The 20,980-nt window shown below is 47.3% G+C and overlaps 1 protein-coding gene across 4 annotated transcripts in view; it reads left to right on the top strand.

The window, feature by feature from the left end:
- The window catches only part of SKIC3 (SKI3 subunit of superkiller complex), a 441,476-nt gene that overhangs the window by 180,252 nt on the left and 240,244 nt on the right, over nucleotides 1-20,980 (top strand). For all 4 annotated transcript variants that reach the window (XM_063964031.1, XM_063964029.1, XM_063964032.1 and 1 more), the window contains exons 19-20: nucleotides 19,581-19,757; nucleotides 20,579-20,723. In XM_063964031.1, the coding sequence (XP_063820101.1) occupies nucleotides 19,581-19,757; nucleotides 20,579-20,723 (322 nt within the window). The remainder of the gene's footprint in view (nucleotides 1-19,580; nucleotides 19,758-20,578; nucleotides 20,724-20,980) is intronic.

Genomic DNA, 20,980 nt, shown 5'->3' with positions numbered 1-20,980 from the left:
GTCTTCAGAAAAGAGCTTCCGTGTGTGTGTGTGTGGGGGGGGGGGGGTCGGTACGCGTGTGTCGACATGTATGAGGTTGAAGGCTCACCTAAGGAGGAGGGGGAGTGACTGGATGGATATGTGGAATGTCTTAAGTGCTAATGTAAATTTATTGCACAAAAGATTAGACAAAGCTGAGGCTAGGGAACAGTCAGGAAGTCAAACCATGTCTGTCCCAATGTCGTCGGGACCTTCGGGGTCTCAGAAGCGCACACTATCCCAAATAGTTGACACAGATACCGACACGGATTCAGACTCCAGTGTCGACTACGATGATGCAAAATTACAGCCAAGAGTGGCTAAATGTATTCGATATATGATTATTGCAATAAAAGAGGTTTTGCATATCACTGAGGAACCCCCTGTCCCTGACACGAGGGTACACATGTATAAAGGGAAAAAGCCTGAGGTCACCTTTCCATCCTCACATGAGCTGAACGAATTATGCGAAAAAGCTTGGGAAACCCCAGACAAAAGACTACAGGTTCCCAAAAGGATTCTTATGGCGTATCCTTTCCCGCAAATGGACAGAATACGGTGGGAATCCTCTCCTAGGGTAGACAAAGCATTGACGCGCTTATCAAAAAGGATAGCGCTGCCATCCCAAGATACGGCTACCCTCAAGGATCCTGCTGACCGCAAGCAGGAGGTTACCATGAAGTCCATTTACACACATTCTGGTGCAATACTCAGACCGGCAATTGCGTCGGCCTGGATTTGTAGTGCTGTAGCAGCATGGACAGATTCCTTATCAGCGGAAATTGAGACCCTTGATAAGGATACCATTTTAATGACCCTAGGGCATTTAAAAGATGCTGTGTTATATATGAGAGATGCTCAAAGAGACATTTGTTTACTGAGTTCCAGAATAAACGCTATGTCTGTTTCTGCTAGGCGAGTCTTATGGACCCGACAGTGGACGGGTGATGCCGACTCGAAGAAGCATATGGAGTTGTTACCTTACAAGGGTGAGGAATTATTTGGAGAAGGCCTCTCGGACCTCGTCTCCACAGCTACGGCAGGTAAATCGAATTTTTTGCCTTATGTTCCCTCACAGCCTAAGAAAGCGCCTCATTATCAAATGCAGTCCTTTCGTTCAAATAAAAGCAAAAAAGTACGTGGATCGTCCTTTCTTGCCAGAGGTAAGGGCAGAGGAAAAAAGCTGCACAACACAGCTAGCTCCCAGGAACAAAAGTCCTCCCCGGCCTCTGCAAAATCCACCGCATGACGCTGGGGCTCCCCTGAGGGAGTCCGCTCCAGTGGGGGCACGTCTTCGACTTTTCAGCCACATCTGGGTTCACTCACAGGTGGATCCCTTGGCAATAGAAATTGTTTCTCAGGGATACAAGCTGGAATTCGAAGAGGTGCCCCCTCGCCGGTTTTTCAAATCGGCCCTGCCAGCTTCCCCTTCAGGGAGGAAGTTAGTGTTAGATGCGATTCAAAAATTGTATCTTCAACAGGTGGTGGTCAAGGTTCCCCTACTGCAGCAAGGGAGGGGATATTACTCAACCCTGTTTGTGGTCCCGAAACCGGACGGTTCGGTCTGACCCATTTTAAATTTAAAATCCCTGAACCTATACTTGAAAAGGTTCAAGTTCAAGATGGAATCACTCAGGGCGGTCATCGCCAGCCTGGAAGGGGGGGATTTTATGGTATCCCTGGACATAAAGGATGCGTACCTTCATGTTCCAATATATCCACCTCATCAGGCGTACCTGAGATTTGCGATACAGGATTGTCATTACCAATTTCAGACGTTGCCGTTTGGGCTTTCCACGGCCCCGAGGATTTTCACCAAGGTAATGGCGGAAATGATGGTGCTCCTGCGCAAGCAAGGTGTCACAATTATCCCATACTTGGACGATCTCCTCATAAAAGCGAGATCTCGAGAGAAATTACTGAACAGCGTGTCACTTTCATTGAAGGTGTTACAGCAACACGGCTGGATTCTCAATATCCCGAAGTCGCAGCTGGTTCCTACGACTCGTCTGACCTTCTTGGGCATGATTCTGGACACAGACCAGAAAAGGGTTTTTTTTCCGACGGAAAAAGCTCAGGAACTCATGACTCTGGTCAGGAACCTGTTGAAGCCAAAACAGGTGTCAGTGCATCACTGCACTCGGGTCCTGGGGAAGATGGTGGCATCATACAAAGCCATTCTCTTAGGCAGGTTCCATGCGAGGACCTTCCAATGGGACCTACTGGACAAGTGGTCCGGGTCACATCTACAAATTCATCAGCGGATCACCCTGTCCCCCAGAGCCAGGGTATCTCTCCTGTGGTGGCTGCAGAGTGCTCACCTCCTAGAGGGACGCAGGTTCGGCATACAGGACTGGATCCTGGTGACCACGGACGCAAGCCTCCGAGGTTGGGGAGCAGTCACACAGGGAAGAAATTTCCAAGGTCTTTGGTCAAGCCTAGAGACTTGTCTCCACATCAACGTCCTGGAGTTGAGGGCCATATACAACGCCCTACGTCAAGCGGAGGCATTACTTCGCGACAAACCAGTTCTGATCCAGTCAGACAATGTCACCGCGGTAGCTCATGTAAACCGCCAAGGCGACACAAGGAGCAGAGTGGCAATGGCGGAAGCCACCAGGATTCTTCGCGGGGCGGAGAATCATGTAAGCGCACTGTCAGCAGTGTTCATTCCGGGAGTGGACAACTGGGAAGCAGACTTCCTCAGCAGACACGATCTGCATCCGGGAGAGTGGGGACTTCATCAGGAAATCTTCGCGCAGATTGCAAGTCGGTGGGGACTGCCCCAAATAGACATGATGGCATCCCGTCTCAACAAAAAGCTAAAAAGGTATTGCGCCAAGTCAAGAGATCCTCAGGCGGTAGCTGTGGACGCCCTGGTGACACCGTGGGTGTTCCGGTCGGTCTATGTATTTCCTCCTCTTCCTCTCATACCCAAGGTGTTGAGAATAATAAGACACAGAGGAGTGAGAACAATCCTCATTGTTCCAGATTGGCCACGAAGGACCTGGTATCCGGATCTGCAGGAGATGCTCACAGAAGATCCGTGGCCGCTTCCTCTAAGACAGGACCTGCTGCAACAGGGGCCCTGTCTGTTCCAAGACTTAACGCGGCTGCGTTTGACGGCATGGCGGTTGAACGCCGGATCCTAGCGGAGAAAGGTATTCCGGATGAGGTCATTCCTACGCTAATAAAGGCTAGGAAGGATGTGACATCTAAACATTATCACCGAATATGGCGAAAATATGTTTCTTGGTGTGAGGCTAGGAATGCTCCTACGGAAGAATTCCATCTGGGCCGCTTCCTTTACTTCCTACAAACTGGAGTGAATTTGGGCCTAAAATTAGGATCTATTAAGGTTCAGATTTCGGCCTTATCCATTTTCTTTCAAAAGGAATTGGTCTCTCTTCCCGAAGTACAGACGTTTGTGAAGGGAGTACTGCATATTCAGCCTCCTTTTGTACCTCCGGTGGCGCCTTGGAACCTTAACGTGGTTTTAAGCTTCCTTAAGTCACATTGGTTTGAACCACTCATAACGGTGGAGTTAAAATATCTCACTTGGAAGGTGGTCATGTTGTTAGCCTTGGCTTCGGCTCGGCGAGTTTCGGAATTAGCGGCTTTATCACATAAAAGCCCCTATCTGGTTTTCCATATGGATAGGGCGGAATTTGCGGACTCGTCCTCAATTCCTACCTAAAGTGGTCTCATCTTTTCATATGAACCAACCTATTGTCGTGCCTGTGGCTACGCGTGACTTGGAGGATTCCGAGTCCCTTGATGTAGTCAGGGCTTTGAAAATTTACGTGGCCAGAACGGCTAGAGTCAGGAAGACAGAAGCGCTGTTTGTCCTGTATGCAGCCAACAAGGTTGGCGCTCCCGCTTCAAAGCAGACTATTGCTCGCTGGATCTGTAACACGATTCAGCAGGCGCATTCAACGACAGGATTGCCGTTACCAAAATCGGTTAAGGCCCATTCCACTAGGAAGGTGGGCTCTTCTTGGGCGGCTGCCCGAGGGGTCTCGGCACTACAGCTGTGCCGAGCTGCTACTTGGTCGGGGTCAAACACCTTTGCAAAGTTCTATAAGTTTGATACCCTGGCTGAGGAGGACCTCCTGTTTGCTCAGTCGGTGCTGCAGAGTCATCCGCACTCTCCCGCCCGTTTGGGAGCTTTGGTATAATCCCCATGGTCCTTACGGAGTCCCCAGCATCCTCTAGGACGTTAGAGAAAATAAGATTTTAAACCTACCGGTAAATCTTTTTCTCGTAGTCCGTAGAGGATGCTGGGCGCCCGTCCCAAGTGCGGACTACTTCTGCAAGACTTGTATATAGTTATTGCTTACATAAGGGTTATGTTATAGTTTCATCGGTTTTGGACCGATGCTATGTTGATTTTTCATACTGTTAACTAGATAGTATATCAAAAGTTATACGGTGTGATTGGTGTGGCTGGTATGAATCTTGCCATTGGATTAACTAAAATCCTTTCCTCGTACTGTCCGTCTCCTCTGGGCACAGTTTCTCTAACTGAGGTCTGGAGGAGGGGCATAGAGGGAGGAGCCAGTGCACACCCAGATCCAAAGTCTTTCTTAAAGTGCCCATGTCTCCTGCGGAGCCCATCTATCCCCATGGTCCTTACGGAGTCCCCAGCATCCTCTACGGACTACGAGAAAAAGATTTACCGGTAGGTTTAAAATCTTATTTTCTCTAAAGTTATGGTTTGTTGCTGACTGTTGGGCAAAGTTGCAACTCGCTGTATAGATTTATTTCACTGTTGTAATAAAGTATTACATATACTGTAGAATTATTTCTGTTTCAGGTTTTAATCCTCATTATTTCAACTTAATGCATACTGTACTTGTCAACTCTCCCTGATTGTCAGGGAGACTCCTTCAAATAGCAGCAATCTCCCTTATTCCCTGTTTAGTCTAGCAAACTCCCAGATTGCATCTTACCCCCATTATGTAGCTGTTATATTATTGGGAAAAACAGAAATCAGAGCTATATACTGTACATTCAGATGGGATCATCAGTGCATTGGTTATAAGGCATAATGAGCTCTATGGCTACATACATTTTCAAATAAGGTTTCTTGTGGCGCTTTTATGGAACTACTTGTAAAACCCAATAAATGAACAAGCTCTGAAAAGTATCACTCTCTTTTCATCAGCAAGTAGATCTTACTAACTACTTTGGGGTTCATTTACATTTATATGTAAGTCATTTTGATGAGATACCTCTCAGATGTAGCAGCATACACCTACTTTAACACCGCGCTTATAGGTGCTTTAACAATCTCCCTGAAATGCTTTTTCAAAAGTAGGCAAGTATGACTTAATGATACAACGGGTTGGGTATGAGATCCCGGCGAACGGGATGCCGGTGGTCAGATTACTGATGCCGGCATCCTGATGGTTGAAGATAACCCTCCCTTACCGCAACCTAACCCTAACCTACTTGGTTAGTACCTAAACCTAACTCACTTACCGTAGCCTATCCCTGTACCTAAACCTAAACCCTCCCCGGTGGTGCCTAACCCTAACCTCTGCTCCCTGCAGCCTAACCTTAACCTACCACCCCACCCACACCCACAACCTTATCTCCCCGATTGGCGGCTAAAGCTAACCTTCCCTTCTCGAAGCCTAACCCTAACCGCTCTGGCTATACTTGCGTTCGGGATTGCGGGTGTCAGGTTTCCGGTGCTGGGATCCTGACCTTTTCTGGATTCTGGCATCGGTGTTCTGACAGCTGCCAGGATCCCGACAGCCGGGATCTCAGAACGAATCCCGATACAACATTAATACTAAGCAACCCTCATATATACAATATTCACATATACTCTTAAAGTGGTCAGTGCAGAGTTGAACACAAATCAGCTGTTCCCACATTGCACACACAAAGCTAAATTGTGTGTATTTATTATTATTTTCTCTATCGTCCTAGTGGATGCTGGGGTTCCTGAAAGGACCATGGGGAATAGCGGCTCCGCAGGAGACAGGGCACAAAAGTAAAGCTTTTCCGATCAGGTGGTGTGCACTGGCTCCTCCCCCTATGACCCTCCTCCAGACTCCAGTTAGATTTTTGTGCCCGGCCGAGAAGGGTGCAATTCTAGGTGGCTCTCCTAAAGAGCTGCTTAGAGAAAGTTTAGCTTAGGTTTTTTATTTTACAGTGAGTCCTGCTGGCAACAGGATCACTGCAACGAGGGACTGAGGGGAGAAGAAGTGAACTCACCTGCGTGCAGGATGGATTGGCTTCTTGGCTACTGGACATCAGCTCCAGAGGGACGATCACAGGTACAGCCTGGATGGTCACCGGAGCCGCGCCGCCGGCCCCCTAGCAGATGCTGAAGTTAGAAGAGGTCCAGAATCGGCGGCTGAAGACTCTGACAGTCTTCTAAAGGTAGCGCACAGCACTGCAGCTGTGCGCCATTTTCCTCTCAGCACACTTCACACGCTGTCACTGAGGGTGCAGGGCGCTGGGGGGGGGCGCCCTGGGAGGCAAATGTAAACCTATATACTGGCTAAAAATACCTCACATATAGCCCCCAGAGGCTATATGGAGATATTTAACCCCTGCCAAACTTCACTAAAGAGCGGGAGACGAGCCCGCCGGAAAAGGGGCGGGGCCTATCTCCTCAGCACACAGCGCCATTTTTTCTCTCACAGAAAGGCTGGAGAGAAGGCTCCCAGGCTCTCCCCTGCACTGCACTACAGAAACAGGGTTTAAACAGAGAGGGGGGCACTAATTGGCGATATAAATATATATATAAAGATGCTATTAGGGAGAAACACTTATATAAGGTTGTCCCTATGTAATTATAGCGTTTTTTGGTGTGTGCTGGCAAACTCTCCCTCTGTCTCTCCAAAGGGCTAGTGGGGTCCTGTCCTCTGTCAGAGCATTCCAGGTGTGTGTGCTGTGTGTCGGTACGTGTGTGTCGACATGTATGAGGACGATGTTGGAGGAGGCGGAGAAATTGCCTGTAATGGTGATGTCACTCTCTAGGGAGTCGACACCGGAATGGATGGCTTATTTAGGGAATTACGTGAAAATGTCAACACGCTGCAAGGTCGGTTGACGACATGAGACGGCCGACAAACAATTAGTACCGGTCCAGGCGTCTCAGAAACACCGTCAGGGGTTTTTAAAAAAACGCCCATTTACCTCAGTCGGTCGACACAGACACAGACACGGACACTGAATCCAGTGTCGACGGTGAATAAACAAACGTATTCCTCATTAGGGCCACACGTTAAGGGCAATGAAGGAGGTGTTACATATTTCTGATACTACAAGTACCACAAAAAAGGGTATTATGTGGGAGTGAAAAAACTACCTGTAGTTTTTCCTGAATCAGATAAAATAAAATGAAGTGTGTGATGATGCGTGGGTTTACCCCGATAGCAAATATTGGCGTTATACCCTTTCCCGCCAGAAGTTAGGGCGCGTTGGGAAACACCCCTTAGGGTGGATAAGGCGCTCACACGCTTATCAAGTGGCGTTACCGTCTCCAGATACGGCCGCCCTCAAGGAGCCAGCTGATAGGCAGCTGGAAAAATATCCTAAAAAGTATATACACACATACGGTGGTTATACTGCGACCAGCGATCGCCATCAGCCTGGAGATGCAGGGTTGGCTTGGTCGAATTCCCTGACTAAAAATATTTTATTGATATAGAGCATTTAATAGGATGCATTCTATATATATGTATGCGAGATGCACAGAGGGATATTTGCACTCTGGCATCAAGATAAGTGCGTTGTCCATATCTCCCAGAAGATTTCATGGACACGACAGTGGTCAGGTGATACAGATCCCATACGGCACATGGAAGTATTGCCGTATAAAGGGAAGGAGTTATTTGGGGTCGGTCCATCGGACCTGGGGGCCACGGCTACAGCTGGGAAATCCAACCTTTTTACCCCAAGTTACATCTCAGCAGAAAAAGACACTGTCTTTTCAGCCTCAATCCTTCCGTTTCCCATGTGGGCAAGCGGGCAAAAGGCCAGTCATATCTGCCCAGACATAGAGGAAAGAGAAGTAGACTGCAGCAGGCAGCCCCTTCCCAGGAAAAGAAGCCCTCCACCGCGTCTGCCAAGTCCTCAGCGTGACGCTGGGGCCGTGCAAGCGGACTCAGGTGAGGTGGGGGGTTAGTCTCAAGAGTCTCAGCGCGCAGTGGGATCACTCGCAAGTTGACCCCTAGATCGTACAAGTATTATCCCAGGGGTACAGATTGGAGAGTCGAGACATTTTTTCCTCGCAGGTTCCTGAAGCCTGCTTTACCAACGGCTCCCTCCGACAGGGAGGCAGTATTGGGAAAAAATTCACAAGCTGTATTTCCAGCAGGTGATAATCAAAGTACCCCTCCTACAACAAGGAAAAGGGTATTAGTCTTCCACACTATATTGTGGTACTGAAGCCAGACGGCTTGGTGAGACATAGTCTAAATCTGAAATCTTTGAACACTTACATAAAAAGGTTCAAATCAAGATGGAGTCACTCAGAGCAGTGATAGAGAACCGGAAAAAAGGGGACTATATGGTGTCCCTGGACATCAAGGATTACCTCCATGTCCAAATTTGCCCTTCTCAACAAGGGTACCTCTGGTTCGTGATACAGAACTGTCAATATCAGTTTCAGACGCTGCCGTTGAATTATCCACGGCACCCCGGGCCTTTACCAAGGTAATGGCCGAAAAGATGATTCTTAAAAGAAGAAAGGCATCTTAATTATCCCTTACTTGGACGATATCCTGAAAGGGGCAAGTTTCCAGAGAACACTTGGAGGTCGGAAAAGAACTATCTAAAGTAGTTCTACGACAGCACGAGTGGGTTCTAAATATTCCAAAAATCGCAGCTGTTTTCCGATGATACGTCTGCTGTTCCTAGGAATGATTCTGGGCATAGTCCAGAAAGAGGTATTTCTCCTGGAGGGGAAAGCCAGGGAGTTATCCGACCTAGTCAGAAACCTCCTAAAACCAGGCCAAGTATCAGTGCATCAATGCACAGGAGTCCTGGGAAAAATGGTGGCTTCTTACGAAGCGATTCCATTCGGCAGATCTCACGCAAAAACTTTTCAGGGGGATTTGCGGGACGAATGGTCCGGATCGCATCTTCAGATGCATCAGCGGATAACCCTGTCTCCAAGGACAAGGGTGTCTCTTCTGTGGGGGCTGCAGAGTGCTCATCTTCTAGAGGGCAGCACATTCAGCATTCAGGACTGTGTTCTGGTGATCACGGATGCCAGTCTGAGAGGCTGGGGAACAGTCACACAGGGAAGAAATTTCCAAGGAAGTGTGGTCAAGTCTGGAGATTTCTCTCCACATGAATATACTGGAGCTAAGGGCAATTTACGATGCTCTGAGCCTAGGAAGACCTCTGCTTCAAAGTCAACCGGTGCTGATCCAGTAGGACATCATCATGGCAGTCGCCCACGTAAACAGACGGGGCGGCACAAGAAGCAGGAGGGCAATGACAGCAAGGATTCTTCGCTGGGCGAAAAATCATGTGATAACACTGTCAGCAGTGTTCATTCCGGGAGTGGACAACTAGGAAGATTTCCTCAGCATGAATGAATTCCACCCGGAAAAGTGGGAACTTCATCTGGAAGTTTCCACATGTTTGTAAACCGTTGGGAAAGACCAAAGGTGGTTATGATGGCGTCCCACATGAAGCGCCAGGTCTAGAGACCCTCAGGCAATAGCTGGGACGCTCTGGTAACACCGTGGGTGTACCAGTCGGTGTATGTGTTCCCTCCTCTGCCTTTCATACCCAGTGTATGGAGAATGATAGGAAGGAGAGGAGTAAGAACTATACTCGTGGCTCCGGTTTGGCCAAGAAGAACTTGGTACCCGGAACTTCAAGAGATACTAGAAAGGATCTTGATTCAGCAAGAATCATGTCTGTTCCATGACTTACCGCAGCCGCGTTGACGGGTGAACGCCGGATCCTAAGGGAAAAAGGCATTCCGGAAGAGGTCATCCCTACCCTGGTCAGAGCCAGGAAGGAGGTGACCGCACAACATTATCACTGCTTAGGTGAAAATGTGTTCCATGGTGTGAGGCCAGGAAGGCTCCACGGAAGAATTTCAACTAGGTTAATTCCTACATTTCCTGCAAACAGGAGTGTATATGGGTCTCAAATTGGGGTCCATTAAGGTTCAAATTTCGACCGGTCGATTTTCTTCCAGAAAGAAATTGGCTTCAGTTCCTGAAGTCCAGAAGTTGTTAAGGGAGTACTGCATATACAACCCCCTTTTGATGTCTCCAGTGGCACTGGGCGATCTCAACGTAGTTTGGGATTCCTAAAATCACATTGGTTTAAACAACTCAAATCTGTGGATTTGATATATCTCACATGGAAAGCGACCATGCTGTTGGTCCTGGCCTCGGCCAGGCGAGTGTCAGAATTGGCGGCTTTATCTCACAAAGCCATATCTGATTGTCCATTCGGACAGAGCAAAGCTGTGGACTCGTCCCCAGTTTCTCCCTAAGGTGGTGTCAGCGTTTCACCTGAACCAGCTTATTGTGGTACCTGCGGCTACTAGGGACTTGGAGGACTCCAAGTTGCTGGATGTTGTCAGGGCCCTGAAAATATAGTTTCCAGGTCGGCTGGAGTCAGGAAATCTGACTTGCTGTTTATCCTGTATGCACCCAACAAGCTGGGTGCTCCTGCTTCTAAGCAGACTATTGCTCGTTGGATTTGTAGTACAATTCAGCTTGCACATTCTGTGGCAGGCTTGCCACAGCAAAAAATATGTAAATGCCCATTCCACAAGGAAGGTGGGCTCATCTTGGGCGGCTGCCCGAGGGGCTCGGCATTACAACTCTGCCGAGCAGCTACGTGGTCGGGGGAGAACACGTTTGTAAAATTCTACAAATTTGATACCCTGGCAAAAAGAGGACCTGGAGTTCTCTCATTCGGTGCTGCAGAGTCATCCGCACTCTCCCGCCCGTTTGGGAGCTTTGGTATAATCCCCATGGTCCTTTCAGGAACCCCAGCATCCACTAGGACGATAGAGAAAATAAGAATTTACTTACCGATAATTCTATTTCTCGGAGTCCGTAGTGGATGCTGGGCGCCCATCCCAAGTGCGGATTATTCTGCAATACTTGTACATAGTTATTGTTACAAAAATCGGGTTATTGTTGTAGGAAGCCGTCTTTCAGAGGCTCCTTTTGTTATCATACTGTTAACTGGGTTTAGATCACAAGTTGTACGGTGTGATTGGTGTGGCTGGTATGAGTCTTACCCGGGATTCAAAATTCCTCCCTTATTGTGTACGCTCGTCCGGGCACAGTACCTAACTGGAGTCTGGAGGAGGGTCATAGGGGGAGGAGCCAGTGCACACCACCTGATCGGAAAAGCTTTACTTTTGTGCCCTGTCTCCTGCGGAGCCGCTATTCCCCATGGTCCTTTCAGGAACCCCAGCATCCACTACGGACTCCGAGAAATAGAATTATCGGTAAGTAAATTCTTATTATTATCATTATTATTACACTTTATTTATATGACACCACAATGTATATGCTGCACCCAATTATAGAGTACATAATCAAATAAAACAGGACAGCATTGAGTTACAGTTGAAGACAATATATTTGCCCATAGACTGCGTTGTACTCACATATGTGGTCGGACCAACCCATTTGGTTCACTTAGCCATCATAATAAGCAGTGCCCTCTTCCACCAGCCCTTTTCCTGATGCAATAGATTCTTCTGATAACAGCCATATGTACAGTATGTGCCTGCTGAACCCTGCATACAGATATGTCCTCATATATCTAGGCTCAATACGCAATGCACCGTGAGATGCCTGGCACAAGTGAGCTGGGTCTTTTTGCTGAAAATGTGTCTTCTTCGCATCACTATGCCAATAATATGCAGTCTCTTCTGATTAAAATGATATGTTGCGGGGGCGTGGCTTAGCATCAGATCCAGGCAGTCGTGCTGGATTGGGGCTCCTGCCTGAGAAAAATATAAACTGACTGTTTAGGGCTGCTATTTCCACAGATCAGTGCATTACTAAACTTATATCTTTTACCTGCACTGGGGTGTGTGGTTTGCGGAGCCGGCGGGTGCCTCCTGCACCCGTGCGGGTTGCGGCCTACCTCCCCATCTGAAGCAAGGGTCTCTGTTCATTCACGGACCCGGACCGGAAGTGAGGCACTCGTGTCCTGTGGGCACAGTCGAGACCCTCCTCATCCCTCCACCGCTCCTTCACCTGTCCCCCGCCTGGCTGACCCGACAAGTGCGCTCCCCTTCAGCTGCGCTGCCCGGAGCGGGGACCCGCGATTGGCGCGGAAGTGACTGCGGCGAGCCTGGGACCAGGACGCTGCACACTGTGCTCTCCTTTCTGCCCCTGCTACGAGCGGACCCTGTAGCGGGGAGACTACACACCGCTGCCACCAACGCTCTTAGCGGGCTACAGGTACCAAGGCCGCCGAGGCCCTGCATAGGAGGCCGGCGGCGCCATTTTGTTTAGGGGCTGCACGCCCATACTTCATGTTATGGGGCTGTGAGGAGGTGAAGCTCTACTACCTCCTATGTTTCTAGCTGTAGGGGTTATTAAAAACCACTCTTGCCGGGGTGTAGCCTAACAAGCTAACAAAGAGGACGCGTGTCGGCTGAGCTCTGCTGGAACCCCTCTCATTTAGCCCTTTAATCTGTGCTGCTCAAAGTCTGCAGAGCGACTGCCCGAGAAGAGGGGAGGGGTGCATATAAGGTTGGGCCACACAGACCTTTGTGATATATACCATCTGCCGAAGTGCCCCCCCCCCCATCCATCCATTCAGGTTTCTGCATCAGTCGGTTCCCTGCTTAGCGGCCCAGGGTCCCGCAGATACACCTCAATTAGGCCAAGTCGGATGTATTGCCACTGTGAGTTGACGTATGGATCCCTAGCCATGTGCCTGCCTGCCTGATGCTACCCTAAGGCCACGTGGGGGCTTTTGCACGGTGACGACCCACATGCTTTACGCTGCCGAGGATATGTGAAAGTGTAATTCTAAACTGCTTTAATTGAAGACCGATCTCATGGTGAGAGGGATAAAGAAAAACAAGGCCAAGACCAAGCCGGGCGCGATCCCATCCCCCGCGAACCGACATTCGTCGGACCTACGTCAGTTCTTAACTTCTCCAACCTCAATCCCCGCTACTCCCTCTACTGTCCCGACCTCCCCGATTCTACACGGCCCGGTGGACGACATGGCATCCCCTGGGACTCCGTTGCCTCCGCAGGCCCTCTCTCTGTCTGCGGAGATAAGCGAGATATTGTCTCATGTAAGGACACTTCCCACGAAACAAGATTTCTCAGCCTTGGAGACTCGCTTGCTTTCCACCATCACTCAGGAAGTGACAGCGCTCCGACAAGATATGTCCCAAATTGCGACTCGAGTTGATGTCCTGGAACGCCATGAATCGTCTACTGTGGATTCTCTGACTACATTTCGGGAGGTGCTATCTCACCAACGGGACAATATCTCTTTTCTAAAATCACGTATTGAGGATATGGATAATCGCGGCCGGCGAAATAATATCAGAGTCAGGGGCTTACCTGAGAGTGTCCAACAGGCTGACCTGACAGCCGCCTTATCTACGATATTTGGAGAACTTATTGACCTGGATCCGAACAAGGACATTATATTTGATAGAGCTCACCGAGCCCTCCGTCCTCGCGGCCTACCCTCCGACAGACCACAAGACGTGATTTGCAGGCTCCATTATTATGTCCAAAAAGAGGAAATAATGAAATCGGCCCGTCAGCTGGACAGTATTGTCTTTCAAGGGGACAAGATTCAGATATTTCCTGACCTTGCCTGGTCGACCTTACAACAACGTCGAGCCTTGAAACCTCTTACAGACTCTCTCAGGAAACTCGAGCTGAAATACAGATGGGGCTTCCCTTTCTCCCTCCAGGTTTCTCATGGTGGCAAAGTCGCGAGTCTCTCTAGACCTTCGGATTTACAGACCTTCTTCACGACCTTGGGAATTCCTCCGGTACCGTTACCAGATTGGGACGCTTTTCACCACCTACCGGACTTGCCTGTTGTGCTCCCTCCAGACGACGCGTGGCAGCAAGTTCGTCCCCCACGGGGGCGGGGAGCCACTCCTGGTTCACGTTCTTCAGAGCCTCCCTGAATGAGAAGTCTCGTCCCGAACGGACGTAAATTTACTTGCTACCCATGTTATACACTGAGTTTTCTTTTTTTTCTTATATAGTGATATGTGTTGCTCACACGTGAGATCGGTTTTTGTAACTTAGTAATAGTATACAGTTGCTTTGATTTCATAGATAAGTGATGTCGTCGACATGTTATTTTGGTTTATTTTCACGCTGAATTCATTATCTTGTTGTCGATATCCACATACATAATTGATCAGCCTTCATGAAACCTGGTTTGATAGTTTGAGGATTATATGTACACTTTTATATAAGCTTTTATATTTTTATTTTTGTTTCACTTGTGCCTTTGTGCACACCTCGGTAATACCACACATTTGTTTAGATTCTATCTAGTGGATAGTCACTGTCCTGGGCCCCCCGTAGGACCCCCACTATGCTGCATCCCCTGTTTCTTTGGACTGGGAGTCGGCAGGATTCCGCTCCTGTCCTTTTTGCAGCAGTTCTTTTTGTAGTTTTATCATCCCTGTTTAATGGCAAAGTACCTCTCGGCGTGGCTTCCCACGCTGTATCTTTTTTTCTTCTTTTCTTTGCTTTCCCCCCTTTTTTCCTATCTCCTTCCCTTGCTGCTCTCCCTTCACCTTCCCCAGTGTCTGCCGTAGGAAAGACTAATGTGAAGCAATTAGGTCCGCCTGATAATGGGGGTGAATGATCTACACGTAACTACCCTTAACGTCAAAGGGTTGAATGTTCCTGAGAAAAGGTCTAAACTTCTTAAATGGCTTAGAGATGAGAAAGTTGACGTTGCTTTTATTCAGGAAACACATTTCAAGATGGGACACGTGCCGTCCCTAAAATGTCACTATTATCCTCATGTTTTCCTGTTTAATAACTCTGCTGGTAAGACATTGGGTGTGGCTATATTGCTGGCTCGCCACCTGCCTGTCCTTAATATTGCCTCCCATAGAATAGCTGAGGGTAGGGGGTTGCTGGTGAAATGCGACATACATGGTCAACGTTTCTCTTTCCTGAACATATACGCTCCTAACGCTAAACAACCTTCCTTTATATCCTCAGTTCTAGATAACGCGGAACCTCTCTTGGAGGGGGTGGTGGTGATGGGAGGTGATCTAAATTGGACCCTAGATCCCCGCCAGGACAATTCTAAAAAGATCTCCTGCAGGCCGGAGAGGGAGCATAGGGGAATGAGGCGTGCCCTGCTCGACCACCAGCTGATTGACACATGGAGACTGACGCACCCTACTGAGATAGATTACTCCTTTTTCTCACACCCACATCAGACATATTCCAGAATTGATTACTTGTTTCTGAGCCACCGACACTTACACCTCCTTTCTGATGCCTCTATAGGACAGATTGTGTGGTCAGATCATGCCCCAGTTAACCTCACTTTACGCTTGCCTCCCAGTACACATCGCCAATGGTCCTGGCGTTTTAACGACACTTTTCTGCAAGACGCAGACTGTAGGTCCCGAATCGACAACGCTTTAGATTCTTATATTTGTACCAATGACTTAGATGACATTTCCAAAGTTTCAGTCTGGGAAGCTCACAAATGTGTCATTAGGGGGGTTTGTGTTCAGATAGGATCCTTCCGCAAAAAGCAGAGGGAGAAACTTCGGGGTGATTTATTGTCTAGAATACAATCTCTCGAGCTTCTACATAAAAAATCCCAAACCCCACAACATTATGCCAATCTCGAAGCTGCTAGGGCAGATCTGAATAAGTTACTCTCTGATAGTCAAGTTTTCTTATCGGAAGTGCCGTAGCAGATACTATCAATGGGGCAATAAACCTGGGAAATTACTAGCCAAAGCACTTAGAGAACAACGTGCTCTTGCTTTTATTCACACAATTAAAAATAGCCACGGCCAATCCCAACACCAGACACCCCACATCGCTAGGGCCTTTAGGGCATATTATTCCACTCTGTATAACCTCTCTGGTTCGACCGGAAGAATTGACAAGTTGTCCCATCAAACAGCCATAGCTGACTACTTACGGGCCTTAGACTTCCCCATGCTATCCACAAAAGAAGTAGAAGATCTAGATGCCCCGTTTTCTACTGAAGAGGTTAAGAAAGCTATTGAATCCTCTCCCAACGGCAAGAGTCCCGGCCCTGATGGATATACCATTGCCTATTACAAAGCCTTTAAAGAGAAATTAGTCCCTATACTCACGAGAGCCTTTAATACCATATCAGAACAATCGCCTTTCTCCCCACAATCTCTCGAAGCCCATATTGCAGTTCTACCCAAGGAGGGTAAAGACCCCAGTCTTTGCTCCAGTTACCGGCCAATCTCACTATTAAATATAGACATAAAACTTTTTGCCAAATTGATTGCAAACCGCCTTAAACTATTATTACCTGGTCTGATACATGGAGATCAAGCATGATTTGTTTTAGGCCGAGATGCTAGGGATAATACCTCTAAAGTGCTCAACATGATTCACTATGCCGGCCAGCTTTCATCCCCATCAGTCATACTGTCGACCGATGCTGAAAAAGCATTTGACAGAGTGGACTGGGACTTTCTGGCTGGTATACTGAAGCATCTGGGACTCGGTAACGCTTGTCTTCACAGAATCCTATCCCTTTATACCTCCCCGTCCGCCAAAATTAGGATTAATGGTTCCCTTTCTGATTCCTTTCCAATTTCCAATGGCACGCGACAGGGCTGTCCACTGTCCCCATTGCTCTTTGTCCTTTGCATGGAAACATTAGCTCGAAGCATTAGGGCTAACCCGAGTATTTCGGGTTTGTTAGTAAAAGGGACTGAATACAAACTGGCCTTATATGCCGACGATCTACTCGCTATAATCACAAAACCGGTCACTTCTTTGCCAAACTTGATGACAGAATTTGAGAAGTTTGGAGCCCTCTCTAATTTCAAAATAAACTACTCCAAATCTATTGCCATGAATTTAACTACTCCCCCCCGATATAGTAGAGGGCCTGAAACATGCCTTCCCTTTTACCTGGCATGATCACAAACTAAAATATTTGGGGGTGTTACTGACCAACGATTTATCCAAATTATTCTCCCTAAATTTTAACCCCTTATTGGCTAGGCTTCGCCTAGATTTCCAGAAATGGAAGAAACTAAGACTGTCTTGGTTCGGCAGGATTAACGTTGTCAAAATGAATGCCCTCCCTAGGATACTATTCTTTCTCCAGACCCTTCCGATACACATCCCCCTGCTTTGGCTCCGAGAAGTCCAGAATCTTATTCGCGCATTTGTATGGGGTTGTAAGCCACCCAGGTTTAAACACGACATTTTATTTAGGAGAAAACATCAAGGGGGGCAACAACTCCCACATATCCCTAACTACTACCACGCAGTACATTTGAATAGGATTCTGGAATGGACGCGCGCTAAAGACCGCAAACAATGGGTCCTACTAGAGGAGGGCTGTCTCCCACATTATATTGAAATTGCACCTTGGCTTCCTACCCTCCCGAAGGTTTCACACCCCACGGTCTCCCCCACGCTCAAATTATGGGCCACGCTGAGATCCCAGAGCCATATATCCTCCAAATGGTCCCCCCTAACCTCCCTTCTCTATAACTCCGAGTTTGCTCCAGGTCTTCACGGGACAGCTTTCGCTCCATGGGCGGAAGCCGGGATTTTTAGAGTCGGTCAGCTGGTGAGCTCGGGTAGGGTGCGCTCCTTTTCAGATGTTCAGTCTTCTTGGAACCTACATAGTGCTGAGTTTTGGAGGTTCCTGCAGGTTCATCATTTCATATCATCTTCTAAGAACCTCTCTGACATAACTAGGGATCTCACCGGGTTTGAAAGACTATGCACCTCTCCCAGTTCTCCCACACATACTATCTCACAAATCTATGCGCTTATCATGGAAAACTTTTTCCCGCAACCTCCTACCTTTCTGACTTCCTGGGAGAAGGAACTGTCAGGACTGCCTACGCAGATTAACTGGGATTCCGTATTTAAGAATGCCCAGGCGAGTTCTCTATGCTTATCGACATTAGAGACCCTCTATAAACTTATATATAGGTGGTATAGGACTCCTCTTGTTCTCAATAAAATGTTTCCCTCTCTCTCGAATCTGTGCTGGAGATGCAAAAACGCCCCAGGGAGTTTTATACATATTTGGTGGGATTGCCCTCTTATAACCCCATTTTGGGCAGAGGTATTTAAATGCACCGAACAGATAGTGGGAGATGAGATCCCGAAAGACCCAGGTTTTTGGCTCCTCAACCACACCCCCGCAGGAACACACTCCTACAAACATTCCCTGTTGAGACACCTTAGCAACGCAGCAAAAGCGGTTGTTCCAATCCTTTGGAGATCCACCTCACCACCCTCGATTAAATTATGGTTCACAAAGGTCGATTACTTTTTAGATATGGAAGACCTTGTCTCCTTCTCATCCGGGAACACCGTTAACTTTATAGCTATTTGGTTTCCCTGGTACGACTTTAAGGATACACCTTTGTATCGGTCCTACATGGCGACATAACCCCCCCCCCCATATTCATATTCATACCCATATTCATATCCATATTCCGATTACGATATCTCTATAATATGTCTCAGACCCTTAATTGGTGGAGATCCCCCCTCCGTTCCCCAAACAACCTGTCCCTACTGCGCAGACTCTCACATCTGTCTCTACCCGTCTTAATTTTCCCTCTCTTCTCCTTCTTCCTTCTTCTCTTCTCTCTCTTCTTCCTCTTTCCCATTTTACTATGCTGTTTTGTTAAAATGTTCCTCCTTTATAAGTTCTGATGTTGTAAGCGAAGCAGACAAATAATTTTTCTACTTTGGGCGCTCTATGTGTAGTGTACTGACATATATGATATGTGATGTTTTTGTGTCCCCCCCCCCCCCTTATTTTGGAAAAGTATTGCTGTAATGTTTTGTCTGCTGCTTTAATCAATAAAAACAGTTTACACAAAAAAAAATGATATGTTGCATTCCTATATTCTGTGTTCGGCTGCATACAAAATGATACATTACAGTGTTTTCCAGGAAATCACCAGAGTCTGCTTGTGCGTCTTATTCATATGGCGATGCAAATAAGATGCAGTTACAGGGAAAAAACTGCACAAAAAGATGCCCGGAGTTGGTAAATGCACTCATGACTAGGCTCGACTAGAAAATTATGTTTAATGTGACTGCAGTTAAGGTAGTAGGAGGACATATCTGTAGCCTGTAATTCCCTCAGCAAGCCATCACTGGACCTAGTGTACAGCCCAGTTGTCACCTGTTCAGCCGCGAGTGGAGATGTGATTGAGGTGACTATGACACTGCATCGTCTATAGATGCACATGTTCCTCTCCAGAGCATGCACAGTTTTACAACACATAAGATACGTACGTACACAAATCTGACTTATGTTCAACATCAGCCCCAATATGTGCAACGCTAACAAATAATGTCATTTGTTGATTTCAGAGCTGTTCAGCAGCGGCCTGATCTCTTATGCCTGTGGAAACTGCTTGGTGATGTATGCACCTGCCTACATATGGTCTCACCTGCCAAGGCCCGGGTTAATGTCCTGGGTGCCCTTCTTGGGCAGAACAAGGGCCAACAGCTAATGAATAAATCTGAGATCTTGGAGATAGGGGGAAGGTAGGAACTGCTAAGCCATAAGTTATGTGAAACAAGCATTAACTCTTATTTGCATAGTTTTTCATTTATGCCAGAGGTTCTAAAACGCGTTCCTCAAGGCACCCCAACGGTCCAGGTTTTACGTTTATCCATTCTTGGCCACAAGTGACTTAATTAGCACCTCAGTCAATGTGATTTAACTTTCTGTTCTGAGTCATGGATATACCTAAAACCTGCACTGTTGGGGTGCCTTGAGCACCGCATTTGAGAACCTCTGATTTAGACACTTTGATTTCTGCTGTGCATTAGGTCTTAACATGTAAGTGATCAAGTTTAACTAATTGCGGTATGATATGTTGGTTAAGTTGATCTACAAATATGCAAAACATACAACTGTAATGTTGCTGGATTTGCAGGACAGGGTGGAGGGTGGGGTGAAGTTACGATGGGAGAAGCCGGGGTAGATGGTTGGGTGTTCCTTATGAGGATGGATTAGGTATATAAATGCTCATAGGTATGCACCTACTGTATATGCAAAAACATATTTGTTTTTCCTCAGCTGTGGGCTATTGCAATCTACTGTTTTAACAGCAATTTATACAGTAGGACCAGTTTATGAGTCTTGGTGAGCTGTCCTCAGAGACCACACCACTAGAGGGTAGCGTATGCAGTGCCCACTTATTCATAACCACTGCTGCAGTCTTCCTTATGTCTGTATAAAATGAATTACAGTATAAAAATACTAACTGACAACAGTTAAAGATTGAGTTAAGTAGACAATGGGCCAGTAAACACACAAAGTATTGAAATAATGAATTGGTAAACATCTTTCATTGCTACAGGTGTTATGGTCGGGCACTGAAGCTTCAGCTGTCTGCAAATATCTGGTGTGACCTTGGTATCAATTACTTCTACCAAGCACAGAGCTTATTGGGATCGGAGAGCAAAGAAAGAAACAGCAGCGACTTATTGGAAAAATCTGTGCAGGTAACTTTGTGAATTACGAAAAATCCCATAGATATACATACATACATACATACATACATACACACACACACATATATACATATAAATATATATATATCTCATACGTCCTAGAGGATGCTGGGGTCCACTTCAGTACCATGGGGTATAGACGGTTCCGCAGGAGCCATGTGCACTTTAAGACTTTTCAAGGGTGTGAACTGGCTCCTCCCTCTATGCCCCTCCTCCAGACCTCAGTTTAGAAAATGTGCCCAGGCAGA

Source organism: Pseudophryne corroboree, chromosome 1, assembly GCF_028390025.1.
Source record: "Pseudophryne corroboree isolate aPseCor3 chromosome 1, aPseCor3.hap2, whole genome shotgun sequence".
Lineage (NCBI taxonomy): Eukaryota > Metazoa > Chordata > Amphibia > Anura > Myobatrachidae > Pseudophryne > Pseudophryne corroboree.
The sequence above is the reverse complement of the archived record's forward strand: the minus strand, read 5'-3'. Positions and strand labels throughout refer to the sequence as shown.